At 47.5% G+C, this 19,085-nt stretch overlaps 1 protein-coding gene across 1 annotated transcript in view; it reads right to left on the reverse strand.

Annotated features, from left to right (window-relative positions):
• LAMA5 (laminin subunit alpha 5) overlaps positions 1–10,736 on the reverse strand; it is a 90,361-nt gene extending 79,625 nt beyond the window's left edge. The window contains exons 1-2 of the mRNA XM_069951472.1: positions 10,351–10,736; positions 8,152–8,304 (exon numbers count right to left, since the gene is read on the reverse strand). Coding sequence (XP_069807573.1) covers positions 8,152–8,304; positions 10,351–10,611 — 414 coding nt within the window. The 5' untranslated portion in view covers positions 10,612–10,736. The remainder of the gene's footprint in view (positions 1–8,151; positions 8,305–10,350) is intronic.
• Between the last annotated feature and the right edge of the window lie 8,349 nt (positions 10,737–19,085).

The raw sequence follows: 19,085 nt of genomic DNA on the forward strand, positions 1-19,085 counted from the left end.
GGTTATGTCACATGACGTCACGGTGACAGGGCACAGGCATATTGTAGCTTCCAACTGTCGCACTACTTTCCACCATGGCAGGGCTAAATCCACTCATCCGTTTCCGAGTCCTGCTCCGGAGTCAACAGACTTGGCCGAATCCGCGAATAGATAGACAGTACTTTTTTACCCCCAGACAACATGAGTTTAACAAGAAAAAGCTACTCCGTTGAGGACAGGAAAGGGATTGTTGTTTATGGAACAAAAAAGAGACATATGCTGTAAATAACCCCTAGTTCTGAAACACAGTAATGAGGGACTAAGACTAACAACAGGCAAGCAACAGCAGATTGCAGGGAAGTAGGAGACCTAGTGGTCAATAATTTAGAGCTTTTTTCCTGGAGTAAGGAGTCATTTGATGAAGTGATTTACAAATGTGTTGTTAGGAATCACATGGTGGGGAGGAACTTGAGACACCTGGGTTCCCAGTGGTTTAACTAACACCCTACACCAGTAACACTTTTGAGACATGATGATCTTTGAAAGGGCCCCTTCAACTCCAGCACCATCTTCATAAGACCTAGTCTAGATGGAAAAGAGCTTTGAATCTTGAATTCATGAATAAGGAAGAACTTGTCTCCAGGAAACATATAACCACCCATATACCTATAAAACCACCCATCATCAGATGTTCTGCCATTCTGAAAAGAACCCAATGGAAACACTCTCTGTGACAAAGGATCAGCCAAGTTTGATGTTCATGAGATCTACTTTTACAAGATCTCTCCAATGGACAAAGGCCTCATAGAAGGTCTAATTCTTTTTAGTAGTTGAAGCCCAATAAAAAATGGAAAGTTACGCAAGCCTAAGTGGGCTATAAGTTCCTTGCCTAGCATAGCGTCTGCCACGGTTGACCAGAGTGAGCTCCTGAAGTCACCACTGAATGACTCACTGTTCCCCATTGTACAGCACAGTGGGAAATGTAGAAATAATGTTTCTTCCTTACAGTTGCCGGGGTTGGAAAACGGCCAAGATTATTTTCAATGCCCTTGGCCATTCAAAGAGGCCCGTGTTGTGTTATCAGGTTTTTCTTTATGCAGTGAAGATAAATTTCTGGTTTTACTTTGGTAAATAACAAGAGGAATAATCTTGGTGCTGATAAGTCCTCTGCTAATGCAAACAGTCTCACAACTCACAGGGTTCTTTTATAGGAGTCTTCAAAAGGTTTGTTCATAAGATGGAGGCACTGTTATGACATATGATGTCCTTAGATCACCTCCTCGTACCATCAGATGCAATGCTTGGCACTGAGAAGTAAGATGGACCCATGTTCAGCTATTTCCTTTTGAATAAAAAGACCAAAAGCTCCTACACTCTACACTGAAAGGTGGTGGTGTAAAGAAGTGCGGGTCTCTGCTATCCTGGTGAAGGTTTATGGTGGTGCCATGATCCATGCTCAGGCAGGGGCCCCATTGATATTAACCTTCCACTGAGAAACAGGTCAGACAAGTTTCCTCGACTCATATTTTGAAAGTTTTATCAGCTCGTACAAAAATATTCCAAAGTCTAAGAGCAAGTTAAGATTTCTGCTGGCTTGGACGCTCCACTTCCCAGTGGCTCCCGAGGGACGGGATAAATTTGGAGACTTCATGACATGAGCAAAAATAAGAAAAACAGAGTCCTGCTCTCAATCTTTGTCCTTTAAGGCATCTCCTCGGGTCATTCCTCTGTAAGTGACCCTGATTCTACAAGGAGCTGAGGAATGACAGCTGATTTTATTGTGAGGGAGTGACCATTAAAAACTGTGTCCACTTAACTCTTCACACCCTGCAGTAAAGTCAATGCTGGCTGGGTGGCCTGTAGAGCTTGTTAACTAACTTGTTGAAAGCCATGATAAATAAAGTGTAATAAACAACAACCTATTAAACTAATCCAGGGGGTTCTAGCCCATAAATCCACCCAGGCTGCCCCCGCCTCCCCCACCTGCCAGCCCTCTAAAATCTCCTATGGCCCAAGTGCCCCGACACACACCCAATGACCTTGTCTTGTTAATGGCCTTTGTGTGCACTGTTCTGTCACTCCATCTACCTCTGTGTACATAGTTAAAGGCAGCACGGAAGAAACATCCTGTAACTTACTATTAAAAGTCTGGAGATGTCAGAGAGGCCCCACACGGGCCAATGTCCGATCTTGATGGTGGAGAAGAAGGATTTCATAGTAGACAGGATAATAGATTTTGAGTAAAACTGCTAATTTAGGGTGTAGTTATATACCGCACACAACTTAGCGTAAAAGTAGATAGGAGATGGGGTAATAAGATGCCACATAGAAACAATCTTCCTCCTGCTCTCTGAGTGAGGAGGGGCAGACAGAGACCTAATACCCTAATAAAGGAAGGGTGGGCAACATGGTGCCATCTCCATGACCAGCACACATCCTGACTATCTAAAACAAGAAGAAATGGGGCGTCTCAAATGACGGAGCACGGACTTCCTGGTGGCTGATTATATTTTTGTTCCTTCTTCCTTGGTCTGAGTAACTTCCACAATAGAGGAACCATAGAAGGATATCATGCTCAAGATTTAATCAGCCCCCCACCAAGACTCTCCTGTGTTTTGACGGCCCAATACTTTTTCGTAGTGCTAAATCTGGCCCTTTGTCGTCTTCTAAACGTCTCGGCAGCTAATTATGGACAAAGGAAACGGGAAACTTGATGAAACTTAAATTTTAAGAGGGACCACTTCACCCTGTCTACCTGATGAAGGGGCCAAAACCAAGATTCCCATCATCCCCTGGTTTACATCTACTGTAGCGCATCTATACGAGAAGTGATCGGAAACTAAGTAGTATTGCTATTGGACAAGCTGCTGTCAAGGTCCATGTACAATACATGACCTACTTATTACAGTTCTATATTCCAGTCATAGCTACCAGCAACATTAAAAAATAGAAAAGATGGGGTGCTAGAGATGATGACGGTATCAACAGTGAATGAAATGATGGCGATGGCGGGGGATACATTTATTTTATGCCCATTACATAAGTCATAAAAGTGTTATTGATTGTGGTTCGGCCAATGGGATCACAAGAACAAGGGACAATGTGGAGAAAATAATAACAAGCTCAATCACCTAAACTGTAGATACAGGCAGCCATGATGGAGGGGGAAGGGGGGGGGGGGTGAACAATCAATGAAAAAAATCAGCAGGTGAAGGGTTAAACCAAGAGTAACACAATGAACCATCAAGAAATGTCAAGAGAACTTGTTGTAAGGAATAAGTGTGTAAGCTCTCCGGATGTACGGGAGACTGCACAGGTACAGACTGATCCCGGGATAACTGGAATTCCATACATATCCGCAGGACAGGAAACAAAGACATTCCTTATCCTCATCTACCTGACACTGTAAAGACAAGGGGGATACACTGGAGATATACTACTATCTTTATCATCCCATCTGACAAGACTTATATGTATCACTCAACCTGTAGCTGCATTGAGTGACTTATCATCCATTTCCACTGTAGTTTTCTTCAATGTGATGACACCACAGACCATATTTTATATCACACAAGTAAGAATTTACATCCATACCTGCTGTTGTTAGAATGGCGTACCCAAGTTGCTGGCGGCTATAGGTTTACTGGCCCTTTAAGAGAATTTGCGCATTAAGTAATAGTTTATCGTTCGGGTCCGGTCAGCATTCTTCTACAAGTGTATGAGAGATTACTCGCCATTTACAGCGGGATTTAGGAGTTATCCAAGTGAGCACAGAGTTCATGTCTTTATATTACTGCTACAAACAAGCCAGGAAGGATGGCGAACATTCAGTGTTATTAAAGCTTAAACACTCTGTAAAAATTCTATTATACCGGGAGCATAGTCATAGGCTAGGTTCACACTCCCTAACATAAATGCTAAATCTGACTGTAATTTTTGGTTAAAAAAAACAGCAACAAAGTGTGAACAGTTGAAAAAACTGATGTAATTGTGTGTCATCCGTTTGGATCCGTTTTTCTATTTACTTCCATTATAAAAAAGAAAAACGGATCGAAACAGATGTGTTTTTTTTTTTAACGGACACAATAGTGATGTTGACTACGTTTTTCTGTCCGTTAAAAGAAACCAAGCAAAAACAGATACGTTGAACGGATTGCAAAAACGCAGTGTAAACCCAGCCTAATTCTGCAAAAGCAGGTTTTAAAAAAATGAGCATGTTTATTATTTGAGCGGTCGTAATCAATTACAGGCATTATTTTATACGGTGTAAGTAGTGCCAGACAATTTCCCATTGACTTCAATGAAGCGCATTATTACACTGAAAATACTGACTAATTTTTACCTTAAAATTACAGCTGTATATTACAGTGTGGACAGAGTTGAACAAATACATCCTACAAAAAGGGGGGTTTCCATTTACTGACGGCAAGCCGAAACCCCTTTAGGAGGGTAGCTTCCTTCTCCTTTGTTCTCTTTGGAGGTCTTTGCTCTACTATTCCAATTAAAAAGAATGGAAATTACCACAAAAAAACATGTAAGGAGTTACCCCGACAGATTATGTTGGAAGAGGAGAGTTGGAGGGACCCAATACAACTCACAGGGCCAATGCTAAATGTACAGGGGCCCTTAACAAATCTAAATATTGAGATTATTCAGCACTGAATGGCCTCAGTATATAAAGCGTTTGGCTCTCCAGCTGTTGCCAAACTACAACTGACATCATCAAAAAGGTACTCCGCCATGGTATACATCAGAATGCTCTTTTAAAAGTATCGTCAAAGCGTAATGTGAATTGGGCCTAAGTAATTCATAGCTGACATTTTTTGCAGGACATTATTAAGCCATATCTTTAAGGAAAGTGCACATTACATACATAAGCACAAGCTTGTCAAGGTTCTGACGATGAGGCCTGGCTTAGGACATTACCACCAGTATAAACATTAAAGGGAACCTGTCACCCCCCGTGCCGGGGTGACAGGCTCCCGACCCCCAGTAGAGCCCCCTATACTCACCTAATGCCGCCGGGTCCCGCTTCTGGAGGTGGTCGGGTGACGGAGATCTCAGCCGCTGCAGCCCGGCGCGCGCGCTGAGAGATGAATCCAACACCCATAGAGAATGACAGGAGAGTCCAGCGCTCTGTCATTCTCTATGAGCGTTGGACTCATCTCTCAGCGCGCGCGCCGGGCTGAGATCTCCGTCACCCGACCACCTCCAGAAGCGGGACCCGGCGGGATTAGGTGAGTATAAGGGGCTCTAACAGGGGGTCGGGGCCTGTCACCCCGGCACGGGGGGTGACAGGTTCCCTTTAAGCTGTGTTATAGTAAATGTGGCTTTGTTGCCCATAGCAACCAGACTTTCACTATTATTGAGCCCTAGTTAAACAAAAGCTGAGCTGTATTCGGTTACTATTAAACAGCGCAAAACTCCCCTCCCAAGTGTGAACAAGACGTTAGATAATTGACATATAACATTACTGTAATACATCAAAGGGCGTGACATATACATTTACCATACTACTGAACCCCCCCATCCCTAGTCAGCCATCTTGAAAGTAACTCACGTTCCAGCCTACAAAAGGGATGTCTCATAGCAACGATCACTGTATATATGCTTTCTAGTCTGTAAACTCTTGTGAGCAGGTCCCTCACTCCTTTTGTATTGTTATTTATTTTATGTATTTAATCCTGTAATATGTAAATGTAACCCCTGTATTGTGTGTGAAAAAAGCACTGCGGAATCTATTGGTGATATACAAATAATAATAATAATAATAATAATAATAATAATAATTATTATTATTATTATTATTATTATTTTTATATGCCTTATTTTGGTATAGAGACATCAAAGAGAAAAATTTAGTCTGGGAAACAATCCCTTTAACCTAAAACTGTACAACTACACAGTAAATTGTGCATCATATAAACCCAAGCACTCATAGGAGCTTGCAATACAAAGGTCCCTCAGGATATAATATTTTCAACATACAATGTTTCTTTCTGGACCATTGTAACTTGAGACCAGACTCAACATACGATGCTACAGACAGTCAGGATCTGCGGAACATGTTAATAGCTAGATGATCAACCAATAAAACTGTCCATTTTACTTGTAAAACCCCAGTATTAGTGAAATGCAAGCAGTGATTGGCTGTCTAGTATCTCCTCTCTACAGTATAGTGTGATACTACATGTCCTGTACTGCTGTGTGTCTAGTATCTCCTCTCTACAGTACAGTGTGATACTACATGTCCTGTACTGCTGTGTGTGTCTAGTATCTCCTCTCTACAGTATAGTGTGATACTACATGTCCTGTACTGCTGTGTGTCTAGTATCTCCTCTCTACAGTACAGTGTGATACTACATGTCCTGTACTGCTGTGTGTGTCTAGTATCTCCTCTCTACAGTACAGTGTGATACTACATGTCCTGTACTGCTGTGTGTGTCTAGTATCTCCTCTCTACAGTACAGTGTGATACTACATGTCCTGTACTGCTGTGTGTCTAGTATCCCCTCTCTACAGTACTATGTAATACTACATGTCCTGTACTGCTGTGTGTCTAGTATCTCCTCTACAGTACAGTGTGATACTACATGTCCTGTACTGCTGTGTGTATCTTGTATCTCCTCTCTACAGTACAGTGTGATACCACATGTCCTGTACTGCTGTGTGTCTAGTATCTCCTCTCTACAGTACAGTGTGATACTACATGTCCTGTACTGCTGTGTGTCTAGTATCTCCTCTACAGTACAGTGTGATACTACATGTCCTGTACTTCTGTGTGTGTCTAGTATCTCCTCTCTACAGTATAGTGTGATACTACATGTCCTGTACTGCTTTGTGTGTCTAGTATCTCCTCTCTAAACTACTATGTAATACTACATGTTCTGTACTGCTGTGTGTCTAGTATCAACTCTCTATAGTACAGTGTGATACTACATGTCCTGTACTGCTGTGTGTATCTAGTATCTCCTTTACAGTACTATGTGATACTACATGTCCTGTACTGCTCTATACCTCTAACAGAATGAGCTGCTCGGTAGGGCACCAGGTGAGGGTGACTTCATTTTATATTTCTGGGACCCTGTGTGGACTGTACAGGACCCTGATAATGCTCCAGTCTTCTACAAAGTAAGTAATTTACAGCTTCCAGTAGCTCCCTCTGACTGTTGAATATAAGGACTTACTTTATCTATATTAGTTATCTGCTTTTTTTCTTGGCATTTTGGAGGCTCCAGAATGAATTATCAGTTATCCATACAGTTTTGGTCTCAAGATACAATATTTCCAACATACAATGGACCCAATTCATACTGTAACTTGAGGGACCACTGAACTGAGATGAGTGGCCTCAGTATATAAGACAATGTTCCCCAACCTGGGGGTCTCCAGCTGTTGCAAAACTACAATTCTCATCATGCCAGCAACTGTAGTTCTACAACAGCTGGACAGCCACAGGTTGGGGAACATTGATATAAATTTCATAAGCTTAGTTTTCCAATACATCTCAAAGGCCGGTGAACGTGCAGCCTGTTACCGCTCATGTATAAGCATGTCAGGACACTACAGCCCGCTCTATCTGCACAATGACACTGTCCTGAGATGTGTGATGGGGGATGGGATGAGCACACAATAAAACACAATTAAATGCACCATCCCCTCCTCCTCCAGCCCAGGCAGATGAGAGCAGTCCTCTGGGGGCAATCGATGGGAAAAAGAAAGATTCCAGCAAGACCACCAACAAGTAAAGACCAAACGACCCTGGGGAATATTTAGGGGGGACTCAGCTTAATGTATTAGTGCTTTTAGGAGCTAAATATCAAAATCGCAAAGGCAAAGAATCAAATCTCTGCCTTATTCAGTAGATTGCAATGGGATGATGCGAGACTACAACTCCCAACATCCCCTAAAAAGGTCTGCAGCCTGTGCCATTTTGCTGATTCAGCATGCCCCAATAGTCTTAGAACATCGATGTCAAACCTGCAGCCATCTAGCTGTTGAACAACCACAATTCTCATTATTCCTGGACGGCCAAAGCTAAAGAAGAGGGCCGTAACTTTAAGAGCTTGCTAAAAGAACACAGACTTATAGATCATGTTGGGAGTTGTAGTTGCAGACCACCATTATGCTGTGGCATACAAAGCATATATGTATACTGCACACTATACTGACCTGACCCAGATCCAAGGTCACGTTGACTTGGTTGTACTCCAGTCCCCGAGATAAGGGGGGGCTCTGCCACCATCGTTCAGTGCCATCAATGGCGTTGCTGATAGGATGAGACTTATCTCCACTACTTCCTAAGCAAATGTCGCAGTACTGGCCCTGGGAATAAAATCAAGAGACACATTAGATGATGTCAAGGGTCATGATGTCCACAGTAAAGCTTGTACCACACAGGGATCAGTGTTAACCTCTAAGGACATCATTATAATCTATGACAGTCCCACAATACTTATAGATGCAACTTTAGGGCACCAGGAAAAAAAACTTTTTGGAAGCTCAATGACCACATATATGGCCGCCATTACACTCCTGAGGGCCTGTCACCTAACCTTCCAGACTCCTGAATGGCTTAAACTGTGTATCATCTACATCTATGTATAAATGGGCTGAATACATGACAAAGTAAGAGTAAGACTTAGGCCAAATTTACACCCGGGGGGATCACTAGCAAGACACACCCTTCAGGATTCCGGAAAGCTGGGTGACAAGTAGGGTGCAATGGCTCCCACTGCTATATTGGTCAGCATCTAGCTTTCCCAGAAACAAGTTCAACTAAATAACAATCGACTGAATTGACCATAGAGAAGGTCACAATGACTTCTATTGGCTGGTGTTTTTTTATTTAAAGGGCCACACTCTAAATATTTAAGAACTAAGGCCCCTCTTTACATAAAGGCCTAATAGAGGCTGTGCACATAGGCTTTGTAGGACTCGCACAGCAGGATCTGGCTGGCTCATTGTGGCTCCGTCGCTCCTGCTGGGTCACATAACTAGGTGGCATCTCAAGGAGGGGAGGGGAGGTCATTTCACAGTTCAAAGAGGCCGCCAGCCATTCAGATAAGGAAGCCATGGGGCAATTAGGAAGATCTAAGGCCCTTTCATAGGCCGGTGACACACTCAACTCGGGGCCCACAGGACAAGGGCCACAGGAGCGTCACCATCTAACATGGCCACATTCTCACCTGTAAACATAGAAGCTGGAATTCCAATAATGGAGGCTGAAAAGATCAATCCAATTGCAAGTGGGAGGGGGGGGGCACTCATTTTCTTATAGCCACGGGGCAAGAAAATCACTGAAACCAGTCAGCTATAGAAACACTTTCTCTTCTCACATGTAGCGGATTAAATATAATCCCTTCATATAAAACAGTATGAGCGTAATAGGACTATAATGGACGGCTCATATAAGAAACAGAACCTAAAAGGGAGATTAGCTAATGGATCCCTGTCTGTAAAACGTTTTCACGGACACTGATAATTCTTCAAAATCTAAACTCAAATATCTGCCTGTGTATATAAGAAAAGCTGGGGTTAGGGATAGGCCAAAAAAAATAACAAAAAAAAAAAAAAAAAAAGTATATATATATACATACACAGTATGTATATATATAGTTTCAAAACTTTAACTATACATTATAACATTAGAAATATAGAGTATAAGGGAGCATTCACACAGAGCAGGTTTGATGCGGTGATTTCGGTGACAAAGTTTTGATTTATCGGACAGTAAATGTTCTCTTGCAAAGGATTTCAGTTTTACCACCTAAAAAATGCTACCATCCCCTCCCCCTTTAAATAATGCTACCTAATTTACAGTGGTTTTTAAGGAGGCATCCCATAAAGATGATATCATTTCCATGTTTGTGTCATAAAGTAGTATATGAAGGTCATATTTTAATAACACCATTATAATATCATTTTAAGGTGGCATCATATACAGATGATATCATTTTAAGGTGGCATCATATAAAGATGGCATCATTTTAAGTTGGCATCATATACAAGTGTTAACATTTTTAAGGTGGTAAATGTAAAGATAATTCTTTAGTTGATCTTTTAAGGTGGTATATAATTTTTAAGGTGGACTGGCTGTATTTTTCTCCAGCAAGCAGGAAACTTTGCAGCCACCTAACAAGTGCAGCCCAGTTCCAGCCCTCCTACCCCACATTGTTGCAGCCCCCCCCCCCCCCCTGCAGCACTCAATTGTTTTGCCCCCGTTGCTAAGCAAGTTCTGAAAGGGTTAATGTGTTCCGGACAGGGGGCACTGGCTGCCCCCTGGCATCACATGTGTATAGTGCCTACAGCATCACCCCAAGTGACTGATACAAAGTAAGAAGTGTTAACCCCGCGGGTGCCGGGCCCTACCTGGATGGTCTGGCTGGGATCCCCGGACACAGGGCCCCCCACCAGCTTGCAGTAGAGATCCTCCAGCGGTCTGCCCCCCTCTCCCTCCCCGCAGGTGGCAGTGGCGGAGATCCTGGTGCCCTCTGCCAGGTTGAAGTATGGAGGGTGCAGGCTGTAGCCATTGACTCCGTTGATGGGCAGCTCCTGGGCACAGCTCGTCCTCCAGAGCAGCAAGCAGGACAGCAGCAGCGGTGGGCAGGGGTGTCTCCTGGGCACTGCCATCTCCCGGGACTGCAGTGTGTGCTCCCGCTCTCCCCCCGGCTCCAGACTAACACTCAGGAGGATGATGATGGTGATGATGATGCTGCTGGGCTAGAGGTTGTCACAGGAGCAGAGGGGCGGGGGCAGCACTCAGACCTGCCCTGGGGAGAGAGAGAGGGGCAGAGAGAGGGGCAGCACTCAGACCTGCCCTGGGGAGAGAGAGAGAGGGGCAGAGAGAGAGAGGGGCAGCACTCAGACCTGCCCTGGGGAGAGAGAGAGAGGGGCAGCACTCAGACCTGCCCTGGGGAGAGAGAGAGAGGGGCAGCACTCAGACCTGCCCTGGGGAGAGAGAGAGAGAGAGAGAGAGAGAGAGAGAGAGAGGGGCAGAGAGAGGGGCAGTACTCAGACCTGCCCTGGGGAGAGAGAGAGAGAGGGGCAGAGAGAGGGGCAGCACTCAGACCTGCCCTGGGGAGAGAGAGAGAGAGAGAGGGGCAGAGAGAGGGGCAGCACTCAGACCTGCCCTGGGGAGAGAGAGAGGGGCAGCACTCAGACCTGCCCTGGGGAGAGAGAGAGAGGGGCAGAGAGAGGGGCAGCACTCAGACCTGCCCTGGGGAGAGAGAGAGAGAGGGGCAGAGAGAGGGGCAGCACTCAGACCTGCCCTGGGGAGAGAGAGAGAGGGGCAGTACTCAGACCTGCCCTGGGGAGAGAGAGAGAGAGAGGGGCAGCACTCAGACCTGCCCTGGGGAGAGAGAGAGAGGGGCAGAGAGAGGGGCAGCACTCAGACCTGCCCTGGGGAGAGAGAGAGAAAGGCAGAGAGAGGGGCAGCACTCAGACCTGCCCTGGGGAGAGAGAGAGAGGGGCAGCACTCAGACCTGCCCTGGGGAGAGAGAGAGAGAGGGGCAGTACACAGGGGGCAGCACTCAGACCTGCCCTGGGGAGAGAGAGAGAGGGGCAGCACTCAGACCTGCCCTGGGGAGAGAGAGAGAGGGGCAGCACTCAGACCTGCCCTGGGGAGAGAGAGAGGGGCAGCACTCAGACCTGCCCTGGGGAGAGAGAGAGAGGGGCAGAGAGAGGGGCAGCACTCAGACCTGCCCTGGGGAGAGAGAGAGAGAGAGGGGCAGCACTCAGACTTGCCCTGGGGAGAGAGAGAGAGGCAGCACTCAGACCTGCCCTGGGGAGAGAGAGAGAGAGAGAGAGAGAGAGAGAGAGAGAGGGGCAGCACTCAGACCTGCCCTGGGGAGAGAGAGAGAGAGGGGCAGCACTCAGACCTGCCCTGGGGAGAGAGAGAGAGAGAGAGAGAGAGAGGGGGGGGGGGGCAGCACTCGGACCTGCCCTGGGGAGAGAGAGAGAGAGGGGCAGCACTCAGACCTGCCCTGGGGAGAGAGAGAGAGAGGGGCAGCACTAAGACCTGCCCTGGGGAGAGAGAGAGGGGCAGCACTCATACTTGCCCTGAGGAGAGAGAGAGGGGCAGCACTCAGACCTGCCCTGGGGAGAGAGAGAGAGAGAGAGAGGGGGGCAGTACACTGGGGGCAGCACTCAGACCTGCCCTGGGGAGAGAGAGGGGCAGCACCCAGACCTGCCCTGGGGAGAGAGAGAGAGAGAGGGGCAGCACTAAGACCTGCCCTGGGGAGAGAGAGAGGGGCAGCACTCATACTTGCCCTGAGGAGAGAGAGAGGGGCAGCACTCATACTTGCCCTGAGGAGAGAGAGAGGGGCAGCACTCAGACCTGCCCTGGGGAGAGAGAGAGAGGGGCAGCACTCAGACCTGCCCTGGGGAGAGAGAGAGAGAGGGGCAGAGAGAGGGGCAGCACTCAGACCTGCCCTGGGGAGAGAGAGAGAGGGGCAGTACTCAGACCTGCCCTGGGGAGAGAGAGAGAGAGGGGCAGCACTCAGACCTGCCCTGGGGAGAGAGAGAGAGGGGCAGAGAGAGGGGCAGCACTCAGACCTGCCCTGGGGAGAGAGAGAGAGGGGCAGCACTCAGACCTGCCCTGGGGAGAGAGAGAGAGAGGGGCAGTACACTGGGGGGCAGAACTCAGACCTGCCCTGGGGAGAGAGAGAGAGGGTCAGCACCCAGACATGCCCTGGGGAGAGAGAGAGGGGTAGTACTCAGACTTGCCCTGGGGAGAGAGAGAGGGGCAGTACACTGGGGGCAGCACTCAGACCTGCCCTGGGGAGAGAGAGAGGGGCAGCACCCAGACATGCCCTGGGGAGAGAGAGAGGGGCAGGACACGGGGCAGCACTAAGACCTGCCCTGGGGAGAGAGAGGGGCAGCACCCAGACCTGCCCTGGGGAGAGAGAGAGAGAGAGAGAGAGAGGGGCAGCACTAAGACCTGCCCTGAGGAGAGAGAGAGGGGCAGCACTCATACTTGCCCTGAGGAGAGAGAGAGGGGCAGCACTCAGACCTGCCCTGGGGAGAGAGAGAGAGAGGGGCAGTACACAGGGGGCAGCACTCAGACCTGCCCTGGGGAGAGAGAGGGGCAGCACTCAGACCTGCCCTGGGGAGAGGGGGGCAGTACACTGGGGGGCAGAACTCAGACCTGCCCTGGGGAGAGAGAGAGAGGGTCAGCACCCAGACATGCCCTGGGGAGAGAGAGAGGGGTAGTACTCAGACTTGCCCTGGGGAGAGAGAGAGGGGCAGTACACTGGGGGCAGCACTCAGACCTGCCCTGGGGAGAGAGAGAGGGGCAGCACCCAGACATGCCCTGGGGAGAGAGAGAGGGGCAGGACACGGGGCAGCACTAAGACCTGCCCTGGGGAGAGAGAGAGGGGCAGGACACAGGGGGCAGCACTCAGACATGCCCTGGGGAGAGAGAGAGAGGGGTAGTACTCAGACTTGCCCTGGGGAGAGAGAGAGGGGTAGTACTCAGACTTGCCCTGGGGAGAGAGAGAGGGGCAGTACACTGGGGGCAGCACTCAGACCTGCCCTGGGGAGAGAGAGGGGTAGTACTCAGACATGCCCTGGGGAGAGAGAGAGGGGCAGTACACTGGGGGCAGCACTCAGACCTGCCCTGGGGAGAGAGAGAAGGGCAGCACCCAGACATGCCCTGGGGAGAGAGAGAGGGGTAGTACTCAGACTTGCCCTGGGGAGAGAGAGAGGGGTAGTACTCAGACATGCCCTGGGGAGAGAGAGAGGGGCAGTACACTGGGGGCAGCACTCAGACCTGCCCTGGGGAGAGAGAGAGGGGCAGCACCCAGACATGCCCTGGGGAGAGAGAGAGGGGCAGTACTCAGACCTGCCCTGGGGAGAGAGAGGGGCAGTACTCAGACCTGCCCTGGGGAGAGAGAGGGGGGGCAGAGAGAGGGGCAGTACTCGGACCTGCCCTGGGGAGAGAGAGAGGGGCAGTACACTGGGGGCAGCACTCAGACCTGCCCTGGGTAGAGAGAGAGGGGCAGTACACTGGGGGCAGCACTCAGACCTGCCCTGGGGAGAGAGAGGGGGGGGGGACAGAGAGAGGGGTAGTACTCAAACCTGCCCTTGGGAGAGAGAGAAAGGGGCAGTACACTGGGGGCAGCACTCAGGCCTGCCCTGGGGAGAGAGAGGGGGGCAGTTCACTGGGGGCAGCACTCAGACCTGCCCTGGAGAGAGAGGGGCAGTACACTGGGGGCAGCACTCAGACCTGCCCTGGGGAGAGAGAGGGGCAGTACACTGGGGGCAGCACTCTGACCTACCCTGGGGAGAGAGGGGAGGGGGTGGGAGGGCAGTACACTGGGGTCAGCACTCAGACTTGCCCTGGGGAAAGAGAGGGGCAGCACTTAGACCTGCCCTGAGATGAGGGGCAGTACACTGGGGGCAAAATATGACAGTGTATTACATGGCAAATCAAATAGGGTCAGATTTATTAGCAACATATTCCGACAAAATGCTGGAGGTCGTAAGATGGTACAAAGGGTCTATATGTTATGTCATGAACCGCATTGCATCTATTATGCAAAGTTGTGCTGAACATTTGCGCTACATTTGCCAGTTTGCAGAGGGCAGTACCTGGGACGCTGAAGGTGTAGACACATTTACCTATGTATATGATAGGTGGCAGAAAGGGTAAGTGCAGGGACACATGGATTTTCAGGTTTTCTGAGGTGTTATACCATTGAGGATATTTGGAAGTGCTCCCCCTGGTGTTTATATCTCACCATGATTCTTACATAGAACAAATACAGTAATTCTAATAAATTCTGCATGATATAGTAATCATAATGCCTACTCATTATACATTATTAGACCCCTGTACCCTGAGGAGATGAGAGTAGGAGGCGGACGTGGATGTGTTAACAAGACACACTAAAGACGTTGGGTGGAGGACAGGAAGGGAGTTTTTGCAGTAGAAAGTTAACAGCTATTCTTCCTGCTTCAACAATGGGGGACAAAATGTCCACATGGGACATAATCTGCATTACAGGAGCAGGAGCAACATTGGGAGATCAACCACTACACAGAGTACAGGGGTAGTGATACTGAATGGGGGAATACGAGTCCAGCTCTATTCTGTATGTAAGAAAAAGTAACCCTAATAAACCTTTTTTCATTAGGTTTATATTCCTTTAAGAGCTTTCCTTTGTGCTCATTACTTCTCAGTTAATAATGCAACCACTATAATACTGTCTTCTATGTACGAGAATATAACTACTATAATACTGCTCCTATATACAAGAATATAACTACTATAATACTGCTCCTATGTACAAGAATATAACTACTATAATACTACCTCCTATGTACAAGAATATAACTACTATAATACTTCCTCCTATGTACAAGAATATAACTACTATAATACTTCCTCCTATGTACAAGAATATAACTACTATAATACTGCCTGCTATGTACAAGAATATAACTACTATAATACTGCTCATATGTACAAGAATATAACTACTATAATACTGCTCATATGTACAAGAATATAACTACTATAATACTGCTCATATGTACAAGAATATTACTATAATACTAATATAGCCGAGAGACATTAGTGTCAGCCATAGGTGTGAGGTGCATCGCTCCTTTCTCTACTTGTCCGTATTTTACGTTTCTCTCTTTTCTCAGTGTTTGCACTCCTCCTGGTAATACCCATGTGACCGCAATCAGCAGGAGACACCTGTGCACACATGACTAGTACCTCCTATCTTTCCCATTCTACCTGCATGCGCTATGGTGAGTTATACAATCATGTTAACACTTTTGTTCGCTTGGTGGCAGCTTTCTCTGCTGGCGGTGCGTGCTGGGTTATGGGGGGGCCCTTGGGAATTGGTTCTGTGACATTGGGGTTGCAGGGCCGTTCTATGGCCTCCCTTCCCTGTTTGTGCTCGCTTTCCGGGGTTATCAGTCGCTGACTGACACAGTGGTGAGTTAGTGTAGGGACTCATGTGAACCAGGGCACGTGGTACATAGGGCAATATGGTTTGATCAAATTATATACCAACATCCTGGCATTGGTTTTTAAATGTAGCCAAGAGGCATTAGTGTCAGCCATAGGTGTGAGGTGCAACAGCTCCTTTCTCTCCTTGTCCATAACTACTATAATACTGCTTTTATATACAAAAATACAACTACTATAATACTGCTTCTATGTACAAGAATATAACTACTATAATACTGCTCCTGTGTACAAGAACATAACTACTATAATACTGCTCCTATATACAAGAATATAACTACTATAATACTGCCCCTATATACAAGAATATAACTACTATAATACTGCTCCTATATACAAGAATATAACTACTATAATACTGCCCCTATATACAAGAATATAACTACTATAATACTGCTCCTATATACAAGAATATAACTACTAAAATACGAACTGGAGAGAATGGAACGGCTGCACATCCCATCTATGGCTGATACTAATGCCGCTAGGCCTATATTAAAAATCAACACCAGAGTGTCTGTATATGAATTGATCAAGCCATATTGCCCCGTGTACCACCGCGCAGGTCCTCTGGTCCACACGGGTCCCTACGCTAACTCCACACCGTGTCGGTCAGCGACCGCCAACCCCGCAAAGCGTGCACGTGCAGGGAAGGGAGGCCATGGAACGGCCCTGCAACCCCAATGTCACAGGACCAGACCCAAAAAGCCCCACCAAAACCCAGCCAGCACCACCGGCGGGGAAGGCTGCCCCCAAACGACACAAGTATGGATATGGTATTACACTTACCATTGCTGCTCTCACAGAATGGGGAAGACATAAGGTCCAGACATGTGAGCACAGGCTTCTCCTGCTAATTTTGGTCATGTGGGTCTTATAAAGGAGTGCTAGCTGTTCAGAGAGGGAGAATTGCAAAACACGAACTGGAGAGAATGGAACGGCTGCACATCCCATCTATGGCTGATACTAATGCCGCTTGGCCTATATTAAAAATCAACACCAGAGTGTCTGTATATGAATTGATCAAGCCATATTGCCCCGTGTACCACCGCGCAGGTCCTCTGGTCCACACGGGTCCCTACGCTAACTCCACACCGTGTCGGTCAGCGACCGCCAACCCCACCTGAGTGCACATGGTTTTAATCCCTCCTGTTTTTTCCCATTCTGTTTGCTGCAGCTATGGTGAGTGTAATACCTTATCCAGACTTGTGCTGCTTGGGGGCGACCTTCTCCGCCGGCGGTGCTGGCCGGGTTCTGGTGTGGTGTTTTTGGGTCTGGTCCTGTGGCATGGGGGTCGCAGGGCCGTCCCATGGCCCCCGTTCCCTGGCTGTGCACGCCTGCGGGGTTGGTGGCCACTGACTGGCACGGTGTGGACTTAGTGTAGGGACCCATGTGTATCAGATACCGGCACGAGGTACATGGGGCAGTATGGCTTGATCAATTCATACACAAAATTCTGATGTGTTTTTTATTTAGCCTAGCGGCACTAGTATCAGCCATAGGTGTGAGGTGCAGCACTCTGTTTCTTCCCTGAACCATAACTACTATAATACTGCTTCTATATACAAGAATATAACTACTATAATACTGCCTCCTATGTACAAGAATATAACTACTATAATACGGTTCAGGGAAGAAAGAGCGCTGCACCTCACACCTGGGGGTCGCAGGGCCAACCCATGGCCCCCGTTCCCTGACTGTGCACGCCTGCGGGGTTGGTAGCCACTGACTGGCACGGTGTGGACTTAGTGTAGGGACCCATGTGTATCAGATACCTGCACGATGGTACATGGGGCAGTATGGCTTGATCAATTCATACACAAAATTCTGATGTGTTTTTTATTAAGCCTAGGGGCACTAGTATCAGCCATAGGTGTGAGGTGCAGCGCTCTTTTTCTTCCCTGAACCATAACTACTATAATACTGCTCCTATGTACAAGAACATTACCATAATACATTCCCATAAAGACACAAATGAGGATCCACCACAGTATAAGTGGTCTGGGTCCAGCACTAATGATCTGGTGTGGGTACAGAAGCTAGTGTACTGGTGAGTTACTCCATAAGTGATCACATTTTGATTCTACAGTATGAAGACAAGTGACCAGTGTAATATGCTTGGAGGCGGATTCAGTACAGTTGTTAATAATCTCCCTCTGGAGTTCAGGTTACAGAATGGGCTCTACCAGCTGGAGAACAGCTGCCCAGTTGGCGCTGATATTACTAGCATGCTATACCGCTGACATCATTTATTTCTGTTATCACTGCATAGGATCAGCATCAGCCAGGTATCAAATGCTAAGATGCTGTTCACACTTCTATTACAGCACTGCATGGAGCTATTGGGGCAGTTGTCCTTCTGTACTATGGCTACGGTGGGAACTAGATATAACATTGTCACATTTACGAAATGGTGGAGGAAGGACGTTATGGGAAAGTACAATGGGGTTTGGATTGTCCAAACATTAATAGAGTACAAAGCCCCCCATTGTGCTAAGTGGCATGTGATAAGTGGATATCAGGGTCTGGCTGGACTAGCACACTACCTTCCAAAGGGCCCAAACTACGCCATTCTGGTGGGCCCCAAAGACGCAGCAGAAAATAACTAGAGATGAGCGAACCAGCCGAGGTTCGAGTTCGTATAAACCTGAACTCTCGGCTTCTGATTCCCGCTGTCTGCCCGCTCCGTGGAGAGGGTGGATACAGCCTGAGGACTGCCTAGAAAACTGGGATACAGCCTATGGCTATGGCTGTATCCCAGTTTTCCAGGTGGTCCTCAAGGTTGTATCCACCCTCTCCACAGATCAGGCAGACAGCAGGAATCAGAAGCCGAGAGTTCAGGTTCATACGAACCCAAACCTCGGCCGTTTCGTTCATCTCTAAAAATAACCTATTTACAGATGACTTTGGAGAAATCCCTTAACAAATAACCCCTTAGACTTAACTGATAATCATGGTGGACTTGTTTATGTACTGTATAGGTACAGGGTGAGTCTTAGGACCTTTACTTCTGGTGGACCCAAGGAACTCAAGGGCTATGCTGGATAATATGGCTCCTGGTGACCATATAATGGTTCCCTCATCTTCAATTAGGGTCTTTTCAGACTTCTCTGTGATATCT

The sequence above is a fragment of the Dendropsophus ebraccatus genome, chromosome 14, assembly GCF_027789765.1.
Source record: "Dendropsophus ebraccatus isolate aDenEbr1 chromosome 14, aDenEbr1.pat, whole genome shotgun sequence".
In the NCBI taxonomy this organism is placed as follows: Eukaryota; Metazoa; Chordata; class Amphibia; order Anura; family Hylidae; genus Dendropsophus; species Dendropsophus ebraccatus.